The sequence below is a fragment of the Rhea americana genome, unplaced genomic scaffold, assembly GCF_003343005.1.
Source record: "Rhea americana isolate MKP2758 unplaced genomic scaffold, rheAme1 scaffold_382, whole genome shotgun sequence".
Classification (NCBI taxonomy): Eukaryota; Metazoa; Chordata; class Aves; order Rheiformes; family Rheidae; genus Rhea; species Rhea americana.
The window spans coordinates 463,190-486,090 of record NW_028186515.1 but is presented as its reverse complement, the minus strand read 5'-3'; the positions used below and the strand labels follow the sequence as shown (position 1 = coordinate 486,090).

General features: G+C 45.7%; 2 protein-coding genes and 2 non-coding genes across 14 annotated transcripts in view; all 4 read left to right on the top strand.

The window, feature by feature from the left end:
- The window catches only part of UBAP2L (ubiquitin associated protein 2 like), a 32,819-nt gene extending 10,011 nt beyond the window's left edge, over positions 1–22,808 (top strand). For 3 of the 11 annotated variants that reach the window (XM_085313352.1, XM_085313347.1, XM_085313348.1), the window contains exons 8-29: positions 215–327; positions 2,027–2,086; positions 5,313–5,365; positions 6,926–7,011; positions 7,492–7,663; positions 8,556–8,757; positions 10,100–10,377; positions 10,821–10,993; positions 11,902–12,091; positions 12,777–12,831; positions 13,261–13,435; positions 14,076–14,148; positions 14,923–15,118; positions 15,212–15,300; positions 16,060–16,113; positions 16,795–16,876; positions 18,398–18,615; positions 18,705–18,810; positions 20,072–20,139; positions 20,497–20,694; positions 21,143–21,193; positions 21,868–22,808. In XM_085313352.1, the coding sequence (XP_085169478.1) occupies positions 215–327; positions 2,027–2,086; positions 5,313–5,365; positions 6,926–7,011; positions 7,492–7,663; positions 8,556–8,757; positions 10,100–10,377; positions 10,821–10,993; positions 11,902–12,091; positions 12,777–12,831; positions 13,261–13,435; positions 14,076–14,148; positions 14,923–15,118; positions 15,212–15,300; positions 16,060–16,113; positions 16,795–16,876; positions 18,398–18,615; positions 18,705–18,810; positions 20,072–20,139; positions 20,497–20,694; positions 21,143–21,193; positions 21,868–21,963 (2,788 nt within the window). In that variant the 3' untranslated portion in view covers positions 21,964–22,808. The remainder of the gene's footprint in view (positions 1–214; positions 328–2,026; positions 2,087–5,312; positions 5,366–6,925; positions 7,012–7,491; positions 7,664–8,555; positions 8,758–10,099; positions 10,378–10,820; positions 10,994–11,901; positions 12,092–12,776; positions 12,832–13,260; positions 13,436–14,075; positions 14,149–14,922; positions 15,119–15,211; positions 15,301–16,059; positions 16,114–16,794; positions 16,877–18,397; positions 18,616–18,704; positions 18,811–20,071; positions 20,140–20,496; positions 20,695–21,142; positions 21,194–21,867) is intronic. The other 8 variants (XM_085313356.1, XM_085313354.1, XM_085313355.1 and 5 more) reach the window with 6 other exon arrangements.
- On the top strand, positions 11,253–11,389 carry LOC146591211 (small nucleolar RNA SNORA58). The gene has a single exon (XR_014896863.1). It is a non-coding gene; the product is annotated as a small nucleolar RNA SNORA58 (small nucleolar RNA).
- LOC146591210 (small nucleolar RNA SNORA58) lies at positions 16,552–16,687 on the top strand. The gene has a single exon (XR_014896862.1). It is a non-coding gene; the product is annotated as a small nucleolar RNA SNORA58 (small nucleolar RNA).
- Positions 22,553–22,901, top strand: part of HAX1 (HCLS1 associated protein X-1) — a 2,928-nt gene continuing 2,579 nt past the window's right edge. Inside the window, exon 1 of the mRNA XM_085313281.1 lies at positions 22,553–22,643. Within this exon, the coding sequence (XP_085169407.1) occupies positions 22,553–22,643 (91 nt within the window). The remainder of the gene's footprint in view (positions 22,644–22,901) is intronic.

The window sequence follows — 22,901 nt, the reverse complement described above, 5'->3', positions numbered from 1 at the left end:
ATATTCCCATATTTTTTTTTTTTTGTTAATAATAGCAGAGCTGCATCACACTCACTTAAATTTTGAATGGTTAGTGTAGCTGAACCATCCCTCTATGGAAGGAGGGATGTCTCCCGGGAATCTTCTAGCTATGTCATGGTCTGAATGAAATCAGCTGTTTGTGAAATGCTTGGAAGGAGATTTTAAAATGCCCTTCCCCATATTTATGTTACAGAACTTTCAACCCAGCTGACTATGCTGAGCCAGCCAGCACGGATGAGAACTATGGGAATAGCAACAACAACACGTGGAATAACACTGGCAGCTTTGAGCCGGATGATGGCACAAGTAAGTGGTCTTCATGCTCTTGTTTGCTGTTCCGTATTTAGATACAAATTGATTTTGGGTCCCTTCAGTCTTACTGAGGAGGTTATGAGTAGTAATTCTTTGGCTTGGGACTGGCAAAATGGGTTGTTGGTTCAGAGATGAAATTCGGTGGCCTGGTTTTTTTGCATACAGAGGTACCTTTCTATTGAGGAGTATCCAGTGTATATTTGAATTTATTATAAAATAAATTTGAGATCAGTTTTAACTGTAAAGGCTGCATCGTGTGATCTGTTACGGAAACTGTATTGGAAATTTGGAGGTGGATGATTGTGGTGTGAACTTGTGCAGGCTGTTGCCCAACAGAGGCACAGAATCACTTGCTTCCAGTTCATTTTCCAGCAGAAACCATACTGCTTCTTTAGAAGAAGAGTTTTCTGTTTCATAAACAGTGGTGTGACTAACACCTGCAGGTTTTCCTGATATTCAGTGCATCCTCCTGAGGATGCTTTTTGAGTTCAGATATTGTCTTGATCTTGATTGGGGGTACTGGGAGCATTGTCCTTCCTTTCATGGTGGTCTTGCTCAAACTGAGATGAGACCTTCCTACAGAAAGCTAGCTGAAAAGAAGCCTGTTTATTGCTTCCCTGTTTATACCAGAAGCCCCTTGTTCACTGGGCTGTCTATGAACACTAATCTGCCCTTGCACATTTTCTTGCACTGGAAAAAGGTATATTGTGGGTTTTTTAAGTACACACACAGTTATATAAGTGAACTCAAGATTTTGCAGTGCAATAACTSGACAGTGTGTCATGGGACAATCTCTTAAGTTTTTTCAGTTACATGTTTTTAGGTGTTTGGGTGGGATTTTTCTTTTTTTCTTTCTCCTGAGTGTAGTCTTGCATCACCATTTCTACATGCCTGTTCTTGACCATTCAAGTAAATACCAAGTTTTGGTTATAAGAAGCATTCACAACCGTGTGTTATGTTGCAATAAACCATTTCCCTATTTCTTGTATACAGTAACAAACTTTGATTGCTTTGGAAGAAAAGAGGAATAAAGTACTTTGCTCACTTGTCCTTAGTTTGTAATTCTGAAGAGATCTGTGAGATCTCTGTGAAGAGAATTCATCTGYCACAGATGAATTTTTACATATAACTTACAAATACTTTTAAGCAATAATTCCTTCTACTATGCACTGCCAAAGTAGACTTCCATCTTCTTCAGAAAATGGAGAACTTATTGATGACTTTGACAAATAGAGCCATTTAAATACCAGGAGGCTGGTTTAGACATATGCTTGTTAAGGGCGGTGGGTTCGTTTGTGTCCCGGGAGAAAAAAGGGATAGGAATGCATGAGCTCTATATACTGTAAGTTTATAACTGTCTGTTCTACACAGGCTTATGTATGTATCTAAGTGCTTTGCAGAAACAAAGCAACTTAAGTACTGGTTGGGGTGAAATGAAGGTTTTTCTTTTCTGATGGAGCTATATAAATTAGCTCTAGTGCTATAATGCACCCATAAAGTTTATAGTGAAACTACACTGTTCACATGTCATGCATGGTCATTTTGTTTCCATTTTAGTAGCCTCAAGCATCTCTTTAACAATATCCACAGGTACAATGTGACTGATATACATGGGGGCAATGAAACTCGCTTTCACTTCCTAAGTCAAAATTTCACTGGTTGTCTGTCTTGTCTTTTTTTTTGTTTGTTTCAGGACTTGATTTCATTGGGGGTGAGGGGTCAAATTATCCCCGAAAATTTGACACTGCTCCTGGTACGATATATCCAGGTGCACTAACTGCCCCGGATACCTTTACTTTATAGCTTTTTTTTTTTTAAAAAAAAATATCTGTGGATATGTCGTTCTTTTCTCTCTTAATTTGTTTGTTTTTAAGGAATATTTCATGTTTGTTCTGACTCTGCTTCTACTAATGCTGACACTTTAAATATATCTTGAGAGAAGTTAAYCCATATATTTTTGCAAATTTTGACTTCAGCTACTGCTTATCAGCACCCATAGCAACCCTGTGTTCACAGCAGTGATGACAGAGTATCCTACCCAAGGGGAGGAAGTGTTAGGCAGCTCAGTCATATTCTGCTTGCCTCGCATCCAGAAAGTTATGACTTGCCTTTGTCCCAGTGCTGTTTTCTTGATAGTGTGCTGTCTGCAGCAGTCAACTTAACTGGCCTCTGTAGTATGTTTCTGCATAGGGTTTACAACACTGCTGCAAGGGTAATTGGTCTTGCTAAACTCTCTCAGCACTTCACCTCTGCTTTCTGCTATCTCTGGATGAGCAATGCAATTAATGTCTGCTTTGGCATGTTGTTACTGCACAGCTGCTTTTCTTCCTCTGAACAAATCTGTCCTGCAATTGAAAGTTACCATATAGTTCAAGATAACCAGGATGCTTGATGGCAGAGCTGTTCTGTACCTCACACCTTTTCTTTCCTTCTTTTATATATTTCTCTCTTTGAAGCCAAGAGAACCCATGAGATGATCCCATCTGCCTTACTAAGCCTACAAAATTCCTTCAGCATCCATAACAAGACTAAAAACTTGGTTGACTAACAGCTTCTCCAGAAGGGCCTTTAACATTGATATCTAGACTTCAGATAGATGGAGAACCTGCTGCTTTGTGCTTGAAAGTCGAGAATGAATGAGGACTGTTCAGATTGTAGTGTGTTTTGCAGGGTGAGGGTCCTGCAGGCACTTGAATGCAGGTTTGTTTTGTGTGTTAATTGTTTTGGAGCATCTCCATGTTCTTACCTCTAGGTTAATCTTTAACTCCCACAGGCAGCACAAGGCCATCTGCTAGAGTTCTGCCATTATGCTTTTGCCACACTTGTGATTTTTATTGGTTTTGTGTTCTTTTGAGGATGCTGAGCTGTATTTTGAGTCCCTCACCCARAGAGTTGAGGGAGGAGCAAACTGATTTTATGCTGATTGTGCTCTTCTCCCAGTGTAAAATGAAGAAATTGTGTAGACAGTGCAGTGTTTGCAGCAAGTACAGTTCACCACAGTCTGTCAARCAGCTAGCTGCTTTTTGTTGTGGCACAATATGTATCTAATAAATTACTTTACTCTTTTTCTGTTATTAGATAAGAGAGCACAAACCAGGCTGAGTAGGTGCCCAGTACTGAAGTAGACTTACCAGGAGATGTTCTGAAACATAGGGAAAACCCCATTAATGGCTCTTTGTTTGCAGGATGTGCTTCTGCTTTCCTTGCTGCTTTGGTTTTCTTTTTTCCGCAAACCTACTTAAATGAGCAAAACTAAAACAGAGTCTTGAGCCCATATTCCTCAGTGCACAGACTCTTCTGCAGGAAACCCTCCTGGCTTGCAGCTCTCCTCTGCCAATCGCAACTGGCTAAGTACCTCCAGCTCCTGCTTCTTCCCTCTGGGTCGGGGACTGAGATAGTAAGATCTTTCTGGTCCATGAGACTCTGGAAAGGAGCCTTCCTATTACTACTGTGGAGTCACAAACAAATGTAAGAAATAGTGGAGCCCAGCTTTTTTAAACGATGGATGTGTTGTGTGTAGAATGTATTGTACATTCCTCATGCTCCTTCCTGGGAAGGAAAGACTAAAGCAGTGTGCCTTGAGGTTTCCAGGACCCAAGAAAGTTGTTGTATTAACACTTGTATCTCTAAATTGAATTTAAAAAAAATCCAGGAAAAGTTCTTAGGTTAGTTCAATTTGTCAGGCAAAAACATGAATTTGCTGGTAGTACATTTATTTGATGAAGTAAAGCTCCCATTTCTAGATACATGATTGCTTCAGCTTTTTAGCTTTGTAATTAAAGTACCTATGGGAAGTTCTGCTATGTTCAGTTTCCCCCAAAAGTCTTGTGTCTGATTGCTTCTCTTAAAGAAGAGTCCGAAATGTTCTTGTTCCACACACAGTATGTTTTTATATAGTAAGAGGCTTTATGCTGATAAAGGGGCTGGTGCTGGCTTGCTCTATCCTTGTAAACATCTACAGAATTAACCCCGTTGGCTGTGTCAGCTTTTTTTTTTTTTTTTGGTTTGTATGGACTGAAAATGACTGGCACAAAACAGCAGGCTGTTTTTGTGCTGTGAATTCTTTGGACGTGAAATTCCTCTGCTCTTCCCACACCAAATTTTAAGTTGTCTAATGGACTTGAAGTCAATGTGTAAAATTCAAAGTCCTGAGGTTAAACTGGGATGCAGGTGAGAGACTGAACTGGTCAAAGAAGACATGGTCAGGCAAATTTTTTTTAAGTAAAATTTGCTATCTTACAAGTTGCACTGTGATAGAATGTGGCTGAAAATCTTGTGCTTTTCTTACTGATATTTTAAGCTATGGATTTTGTGCATGTCTGATACTGGGCACAGAAATTCATGGATCAGTTGGTCCTATCAATTTTCCTTTCAGATTTGCATGAAGCATGCAAATAGTTCAGTTATTCYTGGGTTTTATATAAGGCTTATTTAGGTAAAATGGAACTTTATGCTWAGCTTAACCTGTAGTGCCCTATGAAGCCAACTCATGTGCTTACCAGGTTTAACTGTGCAGTAACATCCTGCACAAGAGCTGGCCTCTGGAGCAGGCTTTGTCAGGAGGCCCACGAAGGAGGTGCTCTGTCAGAGTTGCTGGAGTAACACTAACTGCTTGTGCGTGCAGAAACTTGCAGCTACTGCGATAAGAGGGGAAATCGGGGGGAAAATGGATACCTCTAGACAAGGAGGCTGGGGAAGATGCCAGGGCTTCCTTGCTGAGCTCAGCTTTCCTGTTTGGTGCTGGGGTATGTGCTTTGCCCTAATTGCAAGCCCAGTGGTCCCTTTGTTTCAACTTAGCCTGCCTGAGCAAGGCGGAGGGGATCTTGCCCCTGAATCTTGGATTGGGGGCTACTGCTTTAACTTGTCTGGCAAATAAAAATTTGCTCAGCTGCTTGCAAAGCTCCCCAGTGCTTCCCTGACTTCTGTTAAAAAGTAGAGTTTTGATACACAGTAACTTCTCTACATGTTGTTCTTTGTAGGTGCATGGAGGGCCGCSACAGAAGAATGGGGAACGGAGGATTGGAATGAAGATGTGAGTACTCTCTAAACCCCTTCTCAGCATGYCTGCCAGCAGGGTGGTGTCCTGTTTGGATATACACAGCTAGAAAAGATGTATAAAGTCTGTCTTCTGCGGGTTATGGGCATAGTCCAAGGCAGGCTCCCAGTTCCAGGAATTAAGAAGAATGACTTGAAGTAGATATTGGTGCTTCTGAAATGCATGGATAGTAGAACTTGTCATGGGAGCCTGAGATGGAAAGGAACTTCTGGGGCATTGAGTCTGGTCCTCTTATTTTCTGCAACCGCGTTACTGAGTTCTCTTATGAACTGACCTGGCTCCGCGTTACTGAGTTCTCTTATGAACTGACCTGGCTCCACGTAAGGATTCATGCTCCATTCCTCTAGCTAAGTGGCATCTTGTAAAAGTTTGCCTTTGATCCACAGTGCACATAGTGGAGGAGGCATGTCATGGGCCTCCATTGCCAAACATTTGGATCAAACAGAAACTCTGTGCTTTACCTTCTGACTTAATCTTTGGCTTACCTCACTGCTTTCTGTTCTATACCTGTAGTCTTTCAGGGGAGAATGGGGCACTGTTATCACCTGCTTTAGTGCTGGTGTGTCCATTTCTTCTGAACTGTGCCTCAGTTCGACTGTTTAAATCAAAGGAGAATTTCTGTTCTTGCAGCTGGGAGCAGGGTTGGGGTTTACTATTATTAGTTTTGCGTGACCGTTTTAGCTAGGCCTACGGAACTGGTACAAAGGGAAAGAAAGCTTTTGCTCTCTAGGCACTATGTGAAGGAAATAGTCCTACTCTGGAGACACAAGTGGCTTCTGTATCTACTTGAGTCAGGTCTGCTTGAAGAAAGTCTTGATATCCATTCTTGCCTTTGGTGTATGTAACATGCTCTCAAAGATTCCTCAAGGCTGTGGGTTTTCTTTCTTGTTGTTTTGTTTTTACTGTTGCAGTGTAGTTGCTTGGCAGCTCCTTAGTCTGGAATGAAAACTGTTCATGTTCAGATGTGTTCTGGGTTAAATTACAGGTGGTGGTTAAATCTCCTCTTCATTCCTTTTTGAGAAGAATTATTTTCCTCTCCACAGTTTAAGTAATCTGTTGTTTTCAGGTGAAATCACCTAGGTGATATCAGGATCACTGGAAACTTTGATATCAGTCTGAAGCTTTTCTTTTTTTCTTTCACTTCTCCAGCTATGTTTTCATCTACCTATGGAGTGGGTTTTGCAGATCAGTACTGCATATCCTGAATTTGGAGCATCTGATCTGGAGTATCTGTAAGGCCCCAGACACCCTTGTGCATTGTGAACCACTAGAAATTAGTGGAGGGGTGTTTTTTTTTTTTTTTTTTTTTTTTTGAAAAAGACTGTCAAATGATTTGTGCACTTGGCAGGGAAGAAACAAGTGAAATAAAAGCTGATTCTTATGGGAGTAAATGATTCTTGTGGGAGTAGTTAAAGAAACAAAGTGTTCAGGTTTAATGTTTCTATGGCTGTTTATCTCAAACACCTGTGTGCTTTAGCTGGTGTCCCAACACACTGTTCTTATGTTTGGATTCTGTTTCCCTCTTTTGTCTTCCAGCTTTCTGAAACTAAGATTTTCACTGCCTCCAATGTGTCTTCAGTGCCTCTGCCTGCAGAGAATGTGACAATCACRGCTGGACAAAGGTGATAGCCTGTGGTGATACTGTTTATCTGGCAAAAGTGACACAAAAGTCCCAGAGTAATTCACCATCCCATACTAACCCTTGTCAATTAGGTAAAATGCAGCAATTGTGAATAAGCCAATACAGATTTAAACAGAAACAATGAATTAAGAATTTCTGGGTCCCAGTCTTGAATTTTAGTTTTATTCTAGGTTCTGCCACTGGTTCTTCAGATTTCTTTGTGAAGCTAGTTTGGGTCATGCTTCGGTGTTTAAAGTATGCTTTCTATGAATGTAAATGGAAGACCCTGTAGAGTCCTGCTTTGTCTCTCTTCTTCTGAGGTTGCTAGTGGCAGTTGTGGAAGTGTTCCACAGATTCATTGGGATATGTAAGGCAGAAGGTATATATTGGGAGGCTGGAGGTAGAATGCAGCTGTGATGAAAATGAGCAATGTGTCAGCTCCTATGTTAACCTCAGTGGATTCATCTTTCTTTCTTTCCAGAATTGATCTTGCAGTACTGCTGGGAAAGACACCCTCTTCTCTGGAGAGTGAGTCAACAAACCTGGAGTCTTCCCAGGCTCCTTCCCTGGCCCAGCCGCTGGTATTCAGCAATTCCAAGCAGAGTGCTATATCCCAGCCTGCTTCTGGTAACACCTTCTCTCACCACAGCATGGTAAGGAAAACACTGTTCTCTGCCAATGTGACATTTTCTTTAAATGTTGGTTTCTSTTATGTTCTTGATCTACGTTTGGACAACATACAAAATGTAGTTCTGACACCTGCTCTGTTTCTTGTGGCATAGTCCTCCACTTGAATGATTTGTGAGTCTGGAACTCTTTAATTAGAAATAATTAGGATAATCCCTCCCCTATTACCCTTTTCCGACTTGTAAGAGGTGCTCTTTCCTGCTTGGAGAAGACAAAACCTCTTGCGGTCTGGAGGCTTGCAAATCTTGCAGTTTCCAAGAAGTGGAACTGGTTAGGAGTTTGGTATGAGATAAAATGCTAGCAGCTCTGTAGTGAAGGATGAAGAAGGGAGGTACTAAATCTGCGTCAGAGRTGGGCACAGAACTGGAAAGATGCTTTGTTGTATAACTTTGGCAAAAGAAATAAATTGTGTGTTTAATGGTGAACACACAGTTCAGGAAGGGTTTTGAAAACCACCTTAGTTACTGAAAAGCTGAATTCTACTGATGTTGGTCTTTTTTTTTTTTTTTTAAGTGAGATAGGATGTGCGTGAATACTTTAGTAGCTCTTTAAAGATCCTGTGTGTTAACTTTCTTGGTGAACTTCAATGATATTTTACAATATATAGATTAGGCAACAAATAAATGTATTTGTGTTCACACCTGATAAAGGGTGAGAGAAGTAAGAAGTTTCTTTGTTAGTGGTGTCTGTGTGCATGTGTACATTTTGCTCCAGGCTTAAACTGAAGCATCCAGTGAGAAGAAGCACATTACAGTACACTTCAGCTTATATTAAAAGGGAATGTTAAAATCTGTCCTTGGAACTAAATTCCAAGCCAAGGGAGACATTGACTTTGTTCTTTCATTGCTGAAACTGCAGGTGAGCATGCTGGGGAAAGGATTTGGAGATGTTGGGGAGGCCAAAGGCAGCAGTACCACAGGTTCTCAGTTCCTGGAGCAGTTCAAGACAGCCCAGGCTCTGGCTCAGCTGGCTGCTCAGCATACCCAGCCCGGTGGGAGCACAACTGCCTCCTCTTGGGACATGGGATCCACTACGCAGACCTCTTCTCTTGTGCAGTATGGTAAGGAAAAGCAGTATGGTTTCCCAACAGGGAAAGTATTCTCCGAGATCTGCAGAAACATGCTGCAGTCAGTGTGATGGATTCAAATGGAGGGGCAGATCTTAAAGCCATTTGACTAAATGCTCCTCAAATTCACAACYAAGTTAACTTTGCTGGAGAAACTAAAAGAATCGCAGGTATGAGTTTGTGGGAAGCATTTCCTGACTAGAGTAAACAATACTAATATCAGAATCTGTCCTTGTTCCTTTTATACTTAGCGCAGTCAATTTCAGTCTGTCTCTTAGTCATTACAGCCAACTTTTGGGCCAGGGATCTGGTGTTCCCAAGTCCATACAGTGTGTAGAGCTACTTCTGGGCATAAAGCTATGAAACAGGGAGGAGATCTGAAAATGGGTGCCTCCAGAGAATRTTTTCTAAATTCAGACACGAGTCTCATCTGACTGTTGACCTGATGTCTTTTGTAATGGAATGTGATTCTAGTGACTGTTAAACGCCAAGAAGTAACTCTACCTCTGAACTAGCATGAGGGAATAAGCGATTATTGAGAGGCTTCTGCTTTTTGGATGAAATGCTGAGTCCTAGCCGAGTACTGATCCTGTTTCTTTCAGCTTGTGCATTTTATGCACTAGGTGGCTCTAGTTCAGATTTAAGCTGAAGAAAAATTGAGCCCTGTCCTAGTAGCAGTCAGTGTTGGCAGCTCCTGATCTTTTCAGACAAGGAACCGCAGAGGAGAGCTGGAGAGCATAAGAGTTTTTAGTAAGCTGTGGTATTGAGTAGGCTTAGGCAAAGAGAGAGGATGGTGTGGGGTGCTGAGAATGGGCAGCCCTGAGTGGTGTAGCTCCCAAGATACTCAGTGCTTGCAAGGAAAAGACCAGGCAATGAAATGCAGCAGTGTTGGTAGAAAAAGGGAAGGAAGCGGTGTCAGGCCTTGCAAGCAGGAGTCAGTCATGCAGTGCTCCACACAAGAGACTTTGATATTCAGTCTTCATAGGAGGATAAATGACTTCTGCTGTCCAAGCTCACTTTGGCCTGTAGAGATGGTAAAAAGCTGACAGGAGAAGGAATTAAAAGGCTCACGTTGGCAATTAGAGCAGAAGATTGGGAGTGGAAATGCTAGAGTTTTCTACTCTGCAGAACCATTGGTTTGCTTTGGCAGAACACTAATGTACTAAATGATGCATGCAGTTTGATAATTCTGTTTCTCAATATCTGATTTTTAACAGGTACCAGGAGAAGACATAGTGTGAATCACTCTGTTTATCTTGATACTGAGAAATTTTAGAAATTACTTGAATTTTAAGGGGGGAAAAAATCCTGATAATTTGACTTTCTCCTTTGGTAGATCTAAAGAACCCAACAGACTCTTCTGTGCATAGTCCCTTCACCAAGCGTCAGGCCTTCACATCAACTTCCACCATGATAGAAGTGTTTATGCAGGAGAAACAGCCTGTGGTGACTGCCTCCACAACAGTGCCGGCACCCCCTTCTTCACCGCTGCCCAGCAAAACCAATCCTGTTCCCCAGATGTCCCCGGGATCCTCAGACAACCAGTCGTCCAGTCCCCAGCCAGCACAGCAGAAGCTGAAGCAGCAAAAGAAAAAAGCATCGTTAACATCAAAGGTGCAGATTGGGGAAGGAGGCATTGTATTKTGTGTTAGAACTGCAGCAAACTTCCCTTAAGCTGATGAGGGAGAGGCTGGACTTGGCTTTTCTGATACTAGCATCTATCTTTGGGGGGGGTGATAGGGAAAAGCTTCTCTTCCTGGGTTGAACAGAGGCAAGCAGAATAGTTCAGAAGATGCAAGCCTGTAACTACCATCATGTGGGAAATGAGGATGGATGCTAAAGCTATTTTTGAGAAGCTCAGGCTGTTTGAGGACTTTCTCTGTTCCTCTGCAGTGGAGTAAGATGCATATTCCAGCCTGACAYCAAAGGGCCTGCCTGTTTCTGTGCTAGATTCTCTGTCTGATTTTGTCTGCCCTTGTTTGAAGTCTCTTTTTTTTTTTTTCTTCTGTGCTCATCCTGAGGAGAGATTGACCTTTTGCGTTTTCTCTCCCTTGCAGATTCCTGCGCTTGCAGTAGAAATGCCTGGCTCAGCAGATATCTCAGGGCTAAACCTGCAGTTTGGGGCATTACAATTTGGTTCCGAGCCTGTTCTTTCGGAGTACGAATCRACGCCCACAACAAGCGCCGCTGTTAGCCAATCTCCAAGCAGCCTGTACACCAGCACTGCGAGGTGAGGACCAGGAATGAGGAAGAGAAGAGGGACATGCATCTRTTGCAGGCAGAGACTGATTCCGTGTGCCTCGGACTGTGAGGGAGCAGTGTAACTGAGATGGGTTTGTTCTTCAGCCCATCTCTGGTCTGGTAAAATGTGGGATGAGGAAGTGAGATATGAGGTAGAGAGATTCCCTGTTAGCAGGTAAATGAGACTGCTATGATTTAATTCAATCGATAGCTTTGGAAGGTAGCTTGTTTGTTGGGCTTTAGTTATGATGCATAACAGTAGACCCTTTCTGACTSTGCCTGTAGTCATAAAGGGGGGACAGTGTATGCAACAGTAAAGCATAAGTTGCCAGCAGACTCATTCAGGCAAATCTGTGACTGATTGGCCTGTGGTACTTGTACAGAAAGTGAGTGTTTCCTGATGTAGTTAAACTGTTTTGCTGAAAATACTGAAGAGGAACCCCCAGGAAAACTCCTCTTCCTTCGTGGTGAACAGATTCTGTATGCTTTGTCCTGTGCTTTGCCTAGCACACCAGAACATAGTGAAGTAGATGTATCTAAGGTGAGGATATTTAGCCAAAGCAAAGATTTCCTGTCTTCTGTTGGACTACCCTTGATATCTTGCCATTCCTTTGAGTGTTATGAACTGACTGGTGACAGCTTGTGTAACATCACCTAGAATATAGCATTTTGTGATGCAAGGCTGCAGGTAGATGCCAACGCTCTCCTGTAGTTGGGCTAGCCTTGTTCTAGGTATGTTTCTCTGCTTGGTTTGGTTGACTGCTTTGTTTGATGCCTTTATGCTGGTGCTTGGAGATCTTMATTTTGAACATTTGAAATGGAGACCCTACAGTCTGGGTCAACAGCTTGCAGCAGGGCTACTTTGAGAAAAGTGAAAACTCCTTTTTTCCTTTGTAGCGAATCTTCGTCCACAATTTCGTCCAATCAAAGCCAGGAGTCTGGTTACCAGAGTGGCACAATACAGACAGCAACGTTTACCTCCCAGAACAGTGCTCAGGGACCACTGTACGAACAGAGATCCACACAGACAAGGCGATATCCAAATTCCATCTCTTCCTCACCGCAGAAAGATCTGACCCAGGCCAAGGTAGGAAAATRGCTTTGCTCACCATTTGTGCTGATTAAGCGTGGTGTGAGAAGCACTGCTTTGGAAGGAGTGAGGAAAATGGGGGTGTTTCAGCTATGTTTCTGTGATCMTGTAGCCTCATTAAGTGGCTTCTGGGCTCTTGTGAGAGCTTTTCTCTGGCAGATACTAGAGCCAGTCTATATTTACTTGCCAGGGATTGGGCCAGTGGAAGCTGGTGCCAGTTGTGATCCTCCTGACCCTGGCCTGACTGTGTAGCGTTGAGTTAAATGTGAACAGTAGTTAAGTTGACTGGAGGCCATGTTTCATGCAATGTGTAATTACCCTCCTGCAGAGTGACATTCGGGCCAAGGATTTAATTTTGTTTTGAGCCTTGCATACTTGACAAATGTTCAGTGCTAGGAATAGTTACAGTAACATGAGTTTTGACTAATAAACGTGAGTTCAGGATTTTAAGCCAGTCTGAGTACCAGCGGTAGTGAGACTTCTTGCACTTTTTTCCAGCTCACACTGGGGACCARCTATAGCATTGGACTAGTTGAGCTTGGGACCAGTCCTGAGGCTGTCTGATACTTGTTGATAGCATGCCTTTTTCATGATTTGGGAGGGAGTATGGAATGAATTTGACAAGTGTGCCTCTGAAAACAAGCAGCTGCAATGCCCAATCTTTTTTTTTTCCCTTCCTTAGAATGGTTTCAGCTCCGTACAACCCACACCATTACAAAACACACAGGCTGTTGAAGGTAAGCGTTTGTGAGGGCATGGGTATCCCAAGTTTCTTGTACTCCTTGTATTCCTTGCTTTGGGTGAAAAGCATCATCTATGCTAATAAAAGTCCTTTCGCTGCTAGTCTGATTGCTGCCATTAACATTAATTTGCTTACCCTGAAGTGTTCACCTTTMTACTGATAGATCCATGATGAGTTGCTTTAACATCATCTCCCTGATGACAGTTTCTGATTTTTGTCTGGAAAAGGCATCTCATTCACAGATCTTGAAGCTCTTGGCAAAGCCAGTGGCCCTGTGATATTGGTGGGTGTAAACTGGGGCATAGAGCATAGTGGCATAGTCTCAGCTATGGAACTGATCAGCAGCAGCGAGGGAAGGTCCAGGTCTCCCAGCTCCTCCAAGGGCTGCTAGTAGTTGCCCCTAACACAAAGACTTTGTTCACAGGTGCTGCAGGCGCCACGGTGAAATCTGATTCCCCCTCTGCTCCCAGTATTACTCCTCTAAATGATGGGGTGTCTGCATCATCCTTGCTGACAACAGCCAGCCAACACTCATCAGCTCTGAGCAGCCTGAGCCACAGTGAGGAACTCCCCAGTACAACCACCACCCAACTCAGCAGGTGAGGTTGGCAGATGAATTTTTACAGAAGCAGATGCCAGGCTCTGCCTGGTTGCCTCTACAGTCTCCCTTCCCACTCAGGGTCCGTAYTCTGATACAGCAGTAGGATTCAGTTTACCTAATCCCTGGGATCTAGTAGACGTCAAAGTCTGTCTCACGTAAGCTCTATGCAGCCAGGATGGGGAGATGCTCCCAGATACAACTCRTCCTATCCAGAGATACCTTCTTGAAGAGTACTGGGTCCATCTAGAGCTGCTTGGCTGTTGCTGCTGCCCTGATGACAAACTTCTAAATATCCAGAATTAGATGAGAGGAATACATATGCAGCGGGAGTGCTGGTGGAGCTCATCAAGCTGCCAGGCCCTCCTCCTCAGGGCAACATAGGTGCTCTGTCTGGGAAGCCTTGCCAGTTCAAGTCCTGGGTTGTGAGCTGTTAGATTTGTTATGATGCATTCCTACTGATTGGGCGTCTTAGTACAGTTAGGCCTGATGGATTTCTCAGACGTGATCAGTATCTTCAGGTAATGGAGCTGTCCTTCTTTTCGTAGAGTAAGTGGGGAGCCAGAAGTGGCAGTGGGCTTGGTGTTACTGTTACAGGCTTTTGCASCTGGAATTGATAGTGTTTTTTCCTTCTTCCACAGTACATTACCCACTCAACAGAACAGTCTGTCCTCATCTACATCCTCTGGGCGAACATCAACTTCAACTCTTCTGGTGGGTCTTGGTGTGCTCTAGCACTGTGTAGCCCTATATTCTTGCTGAGCTCAGAGAGGTCTGCTGATGTTCCTTACCTTAGGTGTGCAACTGGCAGGGACATGCAACATGCAAGTGACAGGAATTGCCTSATTGCTGGTTAGTGAGTGTGCTCTGTCACACTGGAGAGTGCCACTTGTCCCAGTGGTGTCACAGAGGACTTTGTATGCTGTGTACAGAGAAGAGAGAGWGAGTGAGTTACTTCAAAATACAGTGTGTGAACCGCCAGCCTGAGGCTTTCTGGTGTGCAGCCTGCTTCAGACTTAACAGCAGCTATCTTTCTAGCTTGTAGTAGATGTTGAGAGAAAAGTGCCACAGAAAAGGCAGAGTTGCAAACAGATATCAAAACAGACTAGTAGCTGGTAGTGTCACCAAGCGTATTTTGGGCTGGAACTTCTACAGAATGGAGTCCAGTGTACTGGCCTCGGCATCAGAATGAATCTCCCCACTCTAATTGTCTGTTTAGTCCTGCTTCTCCCAGCAGACAGACATGTTAAGACAAAGCTGCATAAGTGGCTTGGAAGTGTTAAGGGTTGGCTGCTATCAGGACTTTGGACTTGAGCCAGATGCAAAGTAGGTTTCTTTGTAGCCTGCAGCAGCCAAGTTCATAGCAGGCTCTCAGGAATGTCCGGCTGCACAGACAGAGCCATGTTCTGCAGTGTTCTTGCAGAGACTGCTGCTCAAGCCCAGTCAGTTGTATCTGCCTGATCTCATAACTCTCTCTTCCTTCCATAGCACACAAGTGTGGAGAGTGAAGCAAGCCTCCATTCTTCTGCTAGCACTTTCTCCACCTCCTCCAGCACGGTATCAGCTGCTCCACCAGTGGTGAGTGTTTCATCCAGTCTCAGCAGTGTCAGCAGCCTGGGCCTCAGCCTCAGCAGTAACTCCACAGTGACGGCCTCAACTCGCAGTTCGGTTGCAACAACATCAGGTACTTTCTTGGGTATTGCTAAACAGGAGGAGGGTATGGGGGCTCAAAAAAACAGCTTCAGCTGTTTGTTTCACTTTTCAACTTTTCCTTCAGGAAAAGCCCCTCCCAATCTCCCTCCTGGAGTTCCACCATTGTTGCCTAACCCATACATCATGGCTCCAGGGTTACTACATGCCTATCCGGTGAGTGGGGTGACTGCCGGCTCTTTGCAGTGGTACGGCATGCCACTGGATCCTTCTAGCTCTGTCTTTAGCTAGGACAGAGGGGTGAAACATACCAGAAAAGCTCAAGTTGGCACCAGATGCAGTCAAGCAGATTTAATGTGGTTGACCTTGTAATATAAACRTTTAACACTGGCCTACTGGGGGCTGCCCTGAATAGGAAGAGTTTGGATGTCCRATCTGCCATAGAAGAGGGACGGGAGAAATCCATGTGCCCATGGAGATAAATGTCTGTAATGCTGTTCATTACAGAGAGGGTATTGTCTGCTCATTTTTATGTGACCTCCCAATCTTCTGGGGAGGAACAAGCCTTTGTCAGAGTATGGCTTATGAAAGTATAGAACTGCATCAGCAGCATGGTATGATAATAGCCAAACAGTCAGAACAAGGGAGGTGACTGCCTCAAAGTCTTGAGCTGCATTGCAGTTTGTCCTGAAGGTAAAAAAGAACTTTCGATGTTGGAATGATTTCTAGAGGGAAGWTTATCAAGTGCCATTGCTTTAAGCAGTGTGAAGCAGTGATGCTAAGCATTGGTGCTCACCATTCATTTGGGTGACTCGGTAAAAAACTCCAGGCTGTCTGTCTTGCAATTGTGAATGCTGGCTGCCTGTGCTTAGATAATTGTGTAGCCTCTGATCACTTGCTTCTGGCTTTATCTAACAATGTGATTGGAACATTCACAATCTGTGTTCCTAACCTTGCCTCCCGCTCCTTTTCTAGCCACAGGTGTATGGATATGATGACTTGCAAATGCTCCAGACGAGATTCCCATTGGTGAGTACTGAAGACTAATGTAGGTACTCTGCTGCTGCTAGTCCTGGCAACTAGTCTGTTCTGCATGCTTTGGGTGCTTAGACRTGCCAGATTGTGAAGTAGTCCTGAAGAGCTGGCAAAATGGGATGCTAAAAGGATATACCTCTTTAGGAATAGTGATGAGTTAATCAGTTGCTCCTTTGCACGAGGGAATTAATAGCACTAGTTGTTCAGACAGCAGTATTGATGGTGGAGCTAGGGAATATATTAGCTAATGTGGGCAAAGCTGTGTTTTCTGACAGTGCTGTGAGGAGTTCTTGCAAATATTTGTCTCTGATTCCTTGAAAGAGGCAGTGACTAAATGCTCTTCTGAGAATGCTTTCCTTTTTTTTAAGGAGTATGGTGAGTCTTCCCTGTGTTGTGATGTGCTGGGGAAAGAAAGYCCAGGCAGTTTAAGGACTGCATACCAGTAGACCTTATCTGGTTCTTCTCATAGCCAGATGAGGGGGATGGTGCATGCAATAAAAACCTGGAGTTGCTGCAAGCTATCATCAGCATTGGTGTGACTGATTGAAGTGCGATACTCCAAATATCTAGTGGTTACATCCCACAAAACCTTGTTTTCCAAAAGATGGATCTTGACATTTGTGGATAGAGCTTATGGAATTTTATCCATATTTATTTTATCTTTTTATCCTTTAGGATTACTACAGCATCCCATTCCCTACACCTACTACCCCGCTGACTGGAAGAGATGGCAGCCTGAGCAGCAATCCATACTCTGGTAGGGAAAAGGATCRATCTGATCACGTATTGAATCAAATGTTCTTCCTGAACACATTGCTGCTTATTTACTTTGCAGTTGTCCACTGGAATTATGTCTGCACCAGCTTCCTGTGCGTGCTTTAGTCTGTAGCGCTTTTCCCAGAAGCTAAGTTCTTGACTTCTCTTGGATCAGTCTGGTCCTGTCTAGACATGTTACCAGAAAGATATGGACAAATAGCAGCTGGAAAGGAAGTGAGGAAGGGCTGGAAGAATGCATAAGGCAGAAAACTGGAATGGTCTTTCAGGTCTTAGTGAGACAGGAGTTGAGCAGTGAGCACTACTCTGCAGGTGCTTTGAGTAAAAATGTAAAGAAAACGTAAAATCCATGTTGAATATCTGGATAAATGAAGTTTTTAAAACTCTGCAGCAGTCTCATGGTTAAAGAAAGCAGGATGCTTAGAATCTTTGTCAAATTTAAATGTCCAGTAGCTGACCATTTATTTCATTGACCTTAGTGCCTTCTAGCTGCTGATTCAGAGTAAAGCACTGAAAACTGTGAGCAGCAGTTGCTCTMAGCTTTCCTGTGCTTCAGGAGTTGTTTCAGTTTGTGGCTCACAAAAACCTTGCTTGAAACCCCAAGCTCAGGATGATGGACTGTTGCATACGTAATGTGCCAAGTTAACTTTGGTGATAATTAATGTTTATAGTTATCCTTGTCTTGCCTGTGAGCTGGAGCAGCACTGAGAAATTCAGTGCCTTACTGTGTGAGCTCTGAATAGGGAGAGTGTTTGAAAGAGCCAAGCAGGTGCTCCTAAAGAAGAGCAAATGGAGGCTTCCCCAAGCCATCAAGCCAAGCCCTTGCGTAGTGCCCAGACTGCTAGCTAGGAAGAGAGGAAGTGATTCTCTGAGGGCTGCTGGGCCTCTGCAGTGCATTTGAGTCGGTGCCACACTGCAAGGAAGAGGAGGGAGACGTGAGCAGCCCTGTAAGAAAGAGGCCATTCACATCTTCAGCTGGAAGATATTTGACTCTTATCTTCAATGAGGAGCTGTTTGCTGGTAGGACAGGGCCCCCAAGCTGCTGCCTCTGGTCTGGTTCTGGAGTGTGTTTTAGGGTTGCTGTTGATGCACTGAGATGGCTTGGGGAGAACTCTAGCATCTGGTCTCCCTTCTTATGCAGGTCACCAGTGGCAAGATTTATCTCATGCTGGATCATGGGCTGACATCAGGCTGCACATCACTGCAGCTTAGCTGTTGTGGCTTTCTTTTCTTCTCTAAAATTATCTACTTTTTGGTCCTTCAGTAGTGCAAGAGATGTACAGAATGGGAAAGCAGTTAACAGCTTACCTTTATGTAGTATCTACCTGGCACTTGCATGCAGGGATCTGAGGGCAAAGATTGCAAATACAGCAGTTGTTYGTAACTGGAGGAGGAGTTGGCACAGCTTTCGATCAACAGCAGCTTAACCACTTCTAGATTAAAACAGAACAAGGGCAAGTAGTTGATCTATAYGTTCTTCAGTTTCCCTTCTCATATATTCCAGGTGACTTAACAAAGTTTGGTCGAGGTGATGCCTCTTCACCTGCTCCTGCAACAACGTTGGCCCAGCCTCAACAGAGCCAGACACAGACTCACCACACAACGCAGCAGACGTTCCTGAACCCAGCGCTGCCTCCTGGCTACAGTTACACCAGTCTGCCATACTATACAGGGGTACCAGGGCTCCCTAGCACCTTCCAGTATGGGCCCGCCGTGTTCCCTGTGAGTGTTCCAGAGGCAGGGCTGGGAATCTGGGTCAAGAGAGCTATGCAGCAAGAGCTCTTCTCACTCTGCTCCTCTCCATCCRTTAGGTTGCTCCTACCTCTTCCAAGCAGCATGGTGTGAATGTCAGCGTCAATGCATCAGCAACCCCTTTCCAGCAGCCCAGCGGCTATGGCTCTCATGGATACAGCACTGGTAAGAGGCCTGGCAGAGTGTTTCTCCTTGACAGTTGCTATTGGCAGTGGCAGGGCTTGTTCAGTCTCACTGACAGAATGGGGAGATTGTTTTCTTGGTGTCTCCAGCAGCATTCAAAATGTATTGCAAGGGAAAATACCTTGGTGCCACTTGCATGTCACTTGGTTCTCCTTGAAATGGCCCAGACTTCTCCTGTGTTAGCAGGTCTGATGTAATTTGAAGAGTACAGTGTTTCATACCCTCCTCTGAGAGCCACAGTTGGACAGCTGAGGCCTTGGACATTTGTGTTGCATCAGGGTTTAGAACAAGAAATTGCCACAATTGTATCTTCTACTGCCTGTGTGTAATCAATAGATAAAATCATTCCATATTTGAGTCTGGAAACTTATCTGGCTGTCTGGCTTGTTTGGCAGATGCATGTTTTCTAGAAAAGTGTCTTGTTTTAATTCGAGATACCAGAAAGTTGTGAACTTGCCACTTCTCATAGTATTGGGATTCRCTGGTTAATTTTTCTACTGATTTTATAAAGGGCCTACCTTTAGGTCCTGTTTCCAGCTTTTTGGTTCCTATCATACCTTTTTTCACTGCGTTGGAGCCTTTGAGGACTTTTTTTTTCTCTCTTCACAAAGATACTTCACTTTGTAGTAAGTTATCTTGATCATCTTCCTGAGAAACCAAACACTGAGTCTTTCAAATCTCTCATCGCAACACTTTCCAGCCCTCAAATGATTGCTGAAGCTTTCTTCTATCCTGCTACCTGTAGAAATTGTGGGCATCAGAAATGTGGGCTGTGTGCCAATGTTGCCAGTGGTTGCACCAGCCATGCCAGCCTACAGAGCTGAGTCACATTTACATGGAATTCCCTGACTTGCGGCCAAGGAGCTCTTCAGCCCTTCTTGCCRCCACATCAGGCTGCGAGTTTGTGTTGTTATTTGCCTGCTACATCTCCTTGGCTCCTCTGAGTTGCTACTTTCTCTGTTTTTCAAGAACAAGTCTTGGTGGCAACAGGCATACGTGTTTGTTTCTGTAGGCATTCAGCAAAGTACTGTCATCCAGACCAGGAGACCCTCAACACATGTAGGCACATTATGACTTGGCCTTACCCAGACTGTGCTCTCTCAGGAGATGACTGTCTCCAAGTGTTACTTGTCTGCTAGGCTGCTAGAGCTCTTTACCTATGATGCTGCTGGGAGAAGCTCCTGCTGAACTGGTGGCTGTTGCCTGTTTCCTCATAGTTTCTTCCATGTTTCCTCCTCCCCAGGTGTATCTGTGACATCCAGTAATACAGGAGTGCCAGACATCTCGGGCTCTGTCTACTCCAAAACTCAGGTTAGTGTCTCTTGTGTGTCTCTGGGAAGGTGTAGCTTCGCTGGTGGGTGGAACCTTGGCTCTAATGCAGCGTCCATGGGTGGTGAGGCTTCTTCCCCTTGGAGCAGCCAGACAGGGAGAATATAGAGCAAAATATATGGCCTTTCCCAGCCTGGAGCAATTCTGAACCCATGCAGGCTGGAGAGGGTCGTGGGCAGAGATTGCTTCCATTCTCTGCACTGCGCAGGCTCCCCTGCCCTGTCTGTGACTGGTGCTGTTACTTGTAGCGCTCAGAAGGGGCAGACCCTGCCTGAAAGAGGCAGGCGAGCACAGCCCAGGTGCCCAGCTCTTACTCTGCCATTGGTGTTTGCTTGTCAGCAATCCTTCGAGAAGCAGGGATTTCACACTGGAACCCCGGCAGCCTCCTTCAACTTGCCTTCAGCACTAGGCAGCGGTGGCCCCATCAACCCTGCGACGGCTGCGGCRTACCCTCCCACCCCGTTCATGCACATCCTGACCCCGCATCAGCAGCCCCATTCACAGATCCTCCATCACCACCTGCAGCAGGATGGGCAGGTAAGCGACCCCCTCCCTCCCTCCCCCAGGCCCTTGCTGGGTGTTTCCTAGGGCTCTTGCTCCCCTGGCCCCCCTCTCCCTCCCTCCCTCACGCCCCACAGCGGACACATGCAGACACGCGGTGACACGCACATGCTCACACCTGCACATACACACAGGGCCTGTAAGAGCAAGAGGTGAGGAAGGCCCGGGGTGCACTCAGCTGGGGGGTACTTGGCACAGCCCCATTGCTGCTGGGCTGTACCAGGTACGTTCGGGTAGTGCCCCTTCACGCAGACATACCTGGTACGTCCGGACCTCCCCGTTCCTCGGAATGGTGGCTTCACAGGCCAGCAGTAAAGGGGTTACTCGCCACCAGCCACAACCCCGCCGTAGCTTTCAGGTCTAACCGTGGATTTCTATTGTCATAGTTTGTCCCTTTATTTTACATATCCTGGTACTGCAACAGCTTCCATATTTGCAGATGATACTGTGCTGCCAACGCCAGCAGGAAGACCAGGTAATGAACCTCTCTGATAATGCATTGCACTTGCCCTGGGGTCTCTCCCCGCCCCTAAGGCCCCCCAGGCTCACGTAGCCCCTTCCTTCTCTCCCTGTGGTCCTGCCAGGCGAGGAGAGAGGCCCTCAGTCAGTATGTGCACCACACACACCCGCGCACACAGACACACACCCCCCGTGCTCAACCCCTTCCCCCTCTTCCTCTCTCCCTGCCGCGCGGCGGAGCGGCACGCAGCAGCCCCCGCAGAGCTGTCGGGGGCCCTTGCTGCCTGCGGTGTTGGATGCAGTGCTGGCCTGGAGGAAGGCGCAGAGCGGCTTGTGCGGCGGGGGAGGCTCCGTGGCTGCGGGGGCGGCAGGCGGCGTTGCGCGAGGGTCACCCGCAGGCTGTGCTGGGCGCTCGGTGCAGGAGGCAGCCCGGGCCGCGCAGCCCCAGGCCTGGGGGAGCTTGCGCTGGGCTGAGGCGGGTCAGCGGAGCGCCGAGGAGCCGCGGCTCTGCGGGCCCTGCCGGCTGGAGCTGCTCTGTGGGGATGGTGCTGCCCGCGACCGAGCTCGAGCCGCCGCAGGCACCGCGCCGGCGTTGCCCGGCGGCGTGGGCCGGGGCTGGGACCCCGGGACCGGGGCACCCGTTTCCCTCGTGGTAACAGTCTGCTTCCCCTTCTTGCCCCCTCCCTGCAGAGTGGCTCCGGGCAGCGCAGCCAAGGCAGCTCCATCCCCCAGAAATCCCAGGCCAACAAGTCTGCCTACAACAGCTACAGCTGGGGCACCAACTGAGGCCTGAGCGGCCCCTCGCCCGCCACTCGCTTCCAGAAGAGAAATCTCACTGAACCTGACGCTGAAGGATCCCCGGGGAGGAGAGCGCCCTGCCGCGGGGCAGCGCCCAGGCCCCACAGCCCCCTGGGCAGGGCAGGCCAGCAGGCGGCTCTGCGTTGTTTTCAGCCACCTTTCCTGTTGTATGTAATATAGAATTTGTATTTTTTCTTTTTTTTTTTTTTTTTTTTTCCCCCCTCTCTCTGCATTCAGATTCTGAATCGTTTGCCGTAGGGGCCTTTTTTGGTTTTTACTCCTTTCTCCCTTCTCCCATGCCTCCTCCCCATGCCTCCTGCTGCCCTAGAACCTCTTGGATCCAAAGGAGTGGAAGCTGCGAGTCGCCTACAGCAAACCCCCTTTATTAGGAATAAGAACAGTAATTGATATGAACAGCATTGTAAGATGAATTAGTTGAAGTGTTTTTTTGTACCGTGTTCTAAATTTAATGGATAAATGTGTCTTGTATATAAAAACAAAAACCCCACGCCGTCCTGTAGTTCTCTCATTTCCTCACCCACACTCCGCTGCTCTCTGCATCCAGCCCTGAGGAGCCATGGAGGGCACCCCGTTATTTTATGTTCTCCATCTGTGCCCCTTCCCTGTGGGCCCCGAGTGCAGGTCCAGCCCCTGCCCCCTTGCACGCTGTAAGTATCTTCTGCTTTTGGTTTATTTTTTGGTCTTTTTTTCTATGCAGTCCAGATCTTGTATTTTTCAGTTCAAACTGGTCACTTCAAATGAAGCCCCCGTGTGGGTTATTTACTAAAGAGAATAAAGATCACAAAGTGATGTGTGTATTTTTTAATACCTACCTTCTGAGCCTTGTTTAGTATTTTTGGTGCAGGGTACGGGGAGCCCGGGGCAGTGGGAGGTTGGTTCCCTGGAGGCCAGCAGAATCTCTCTCT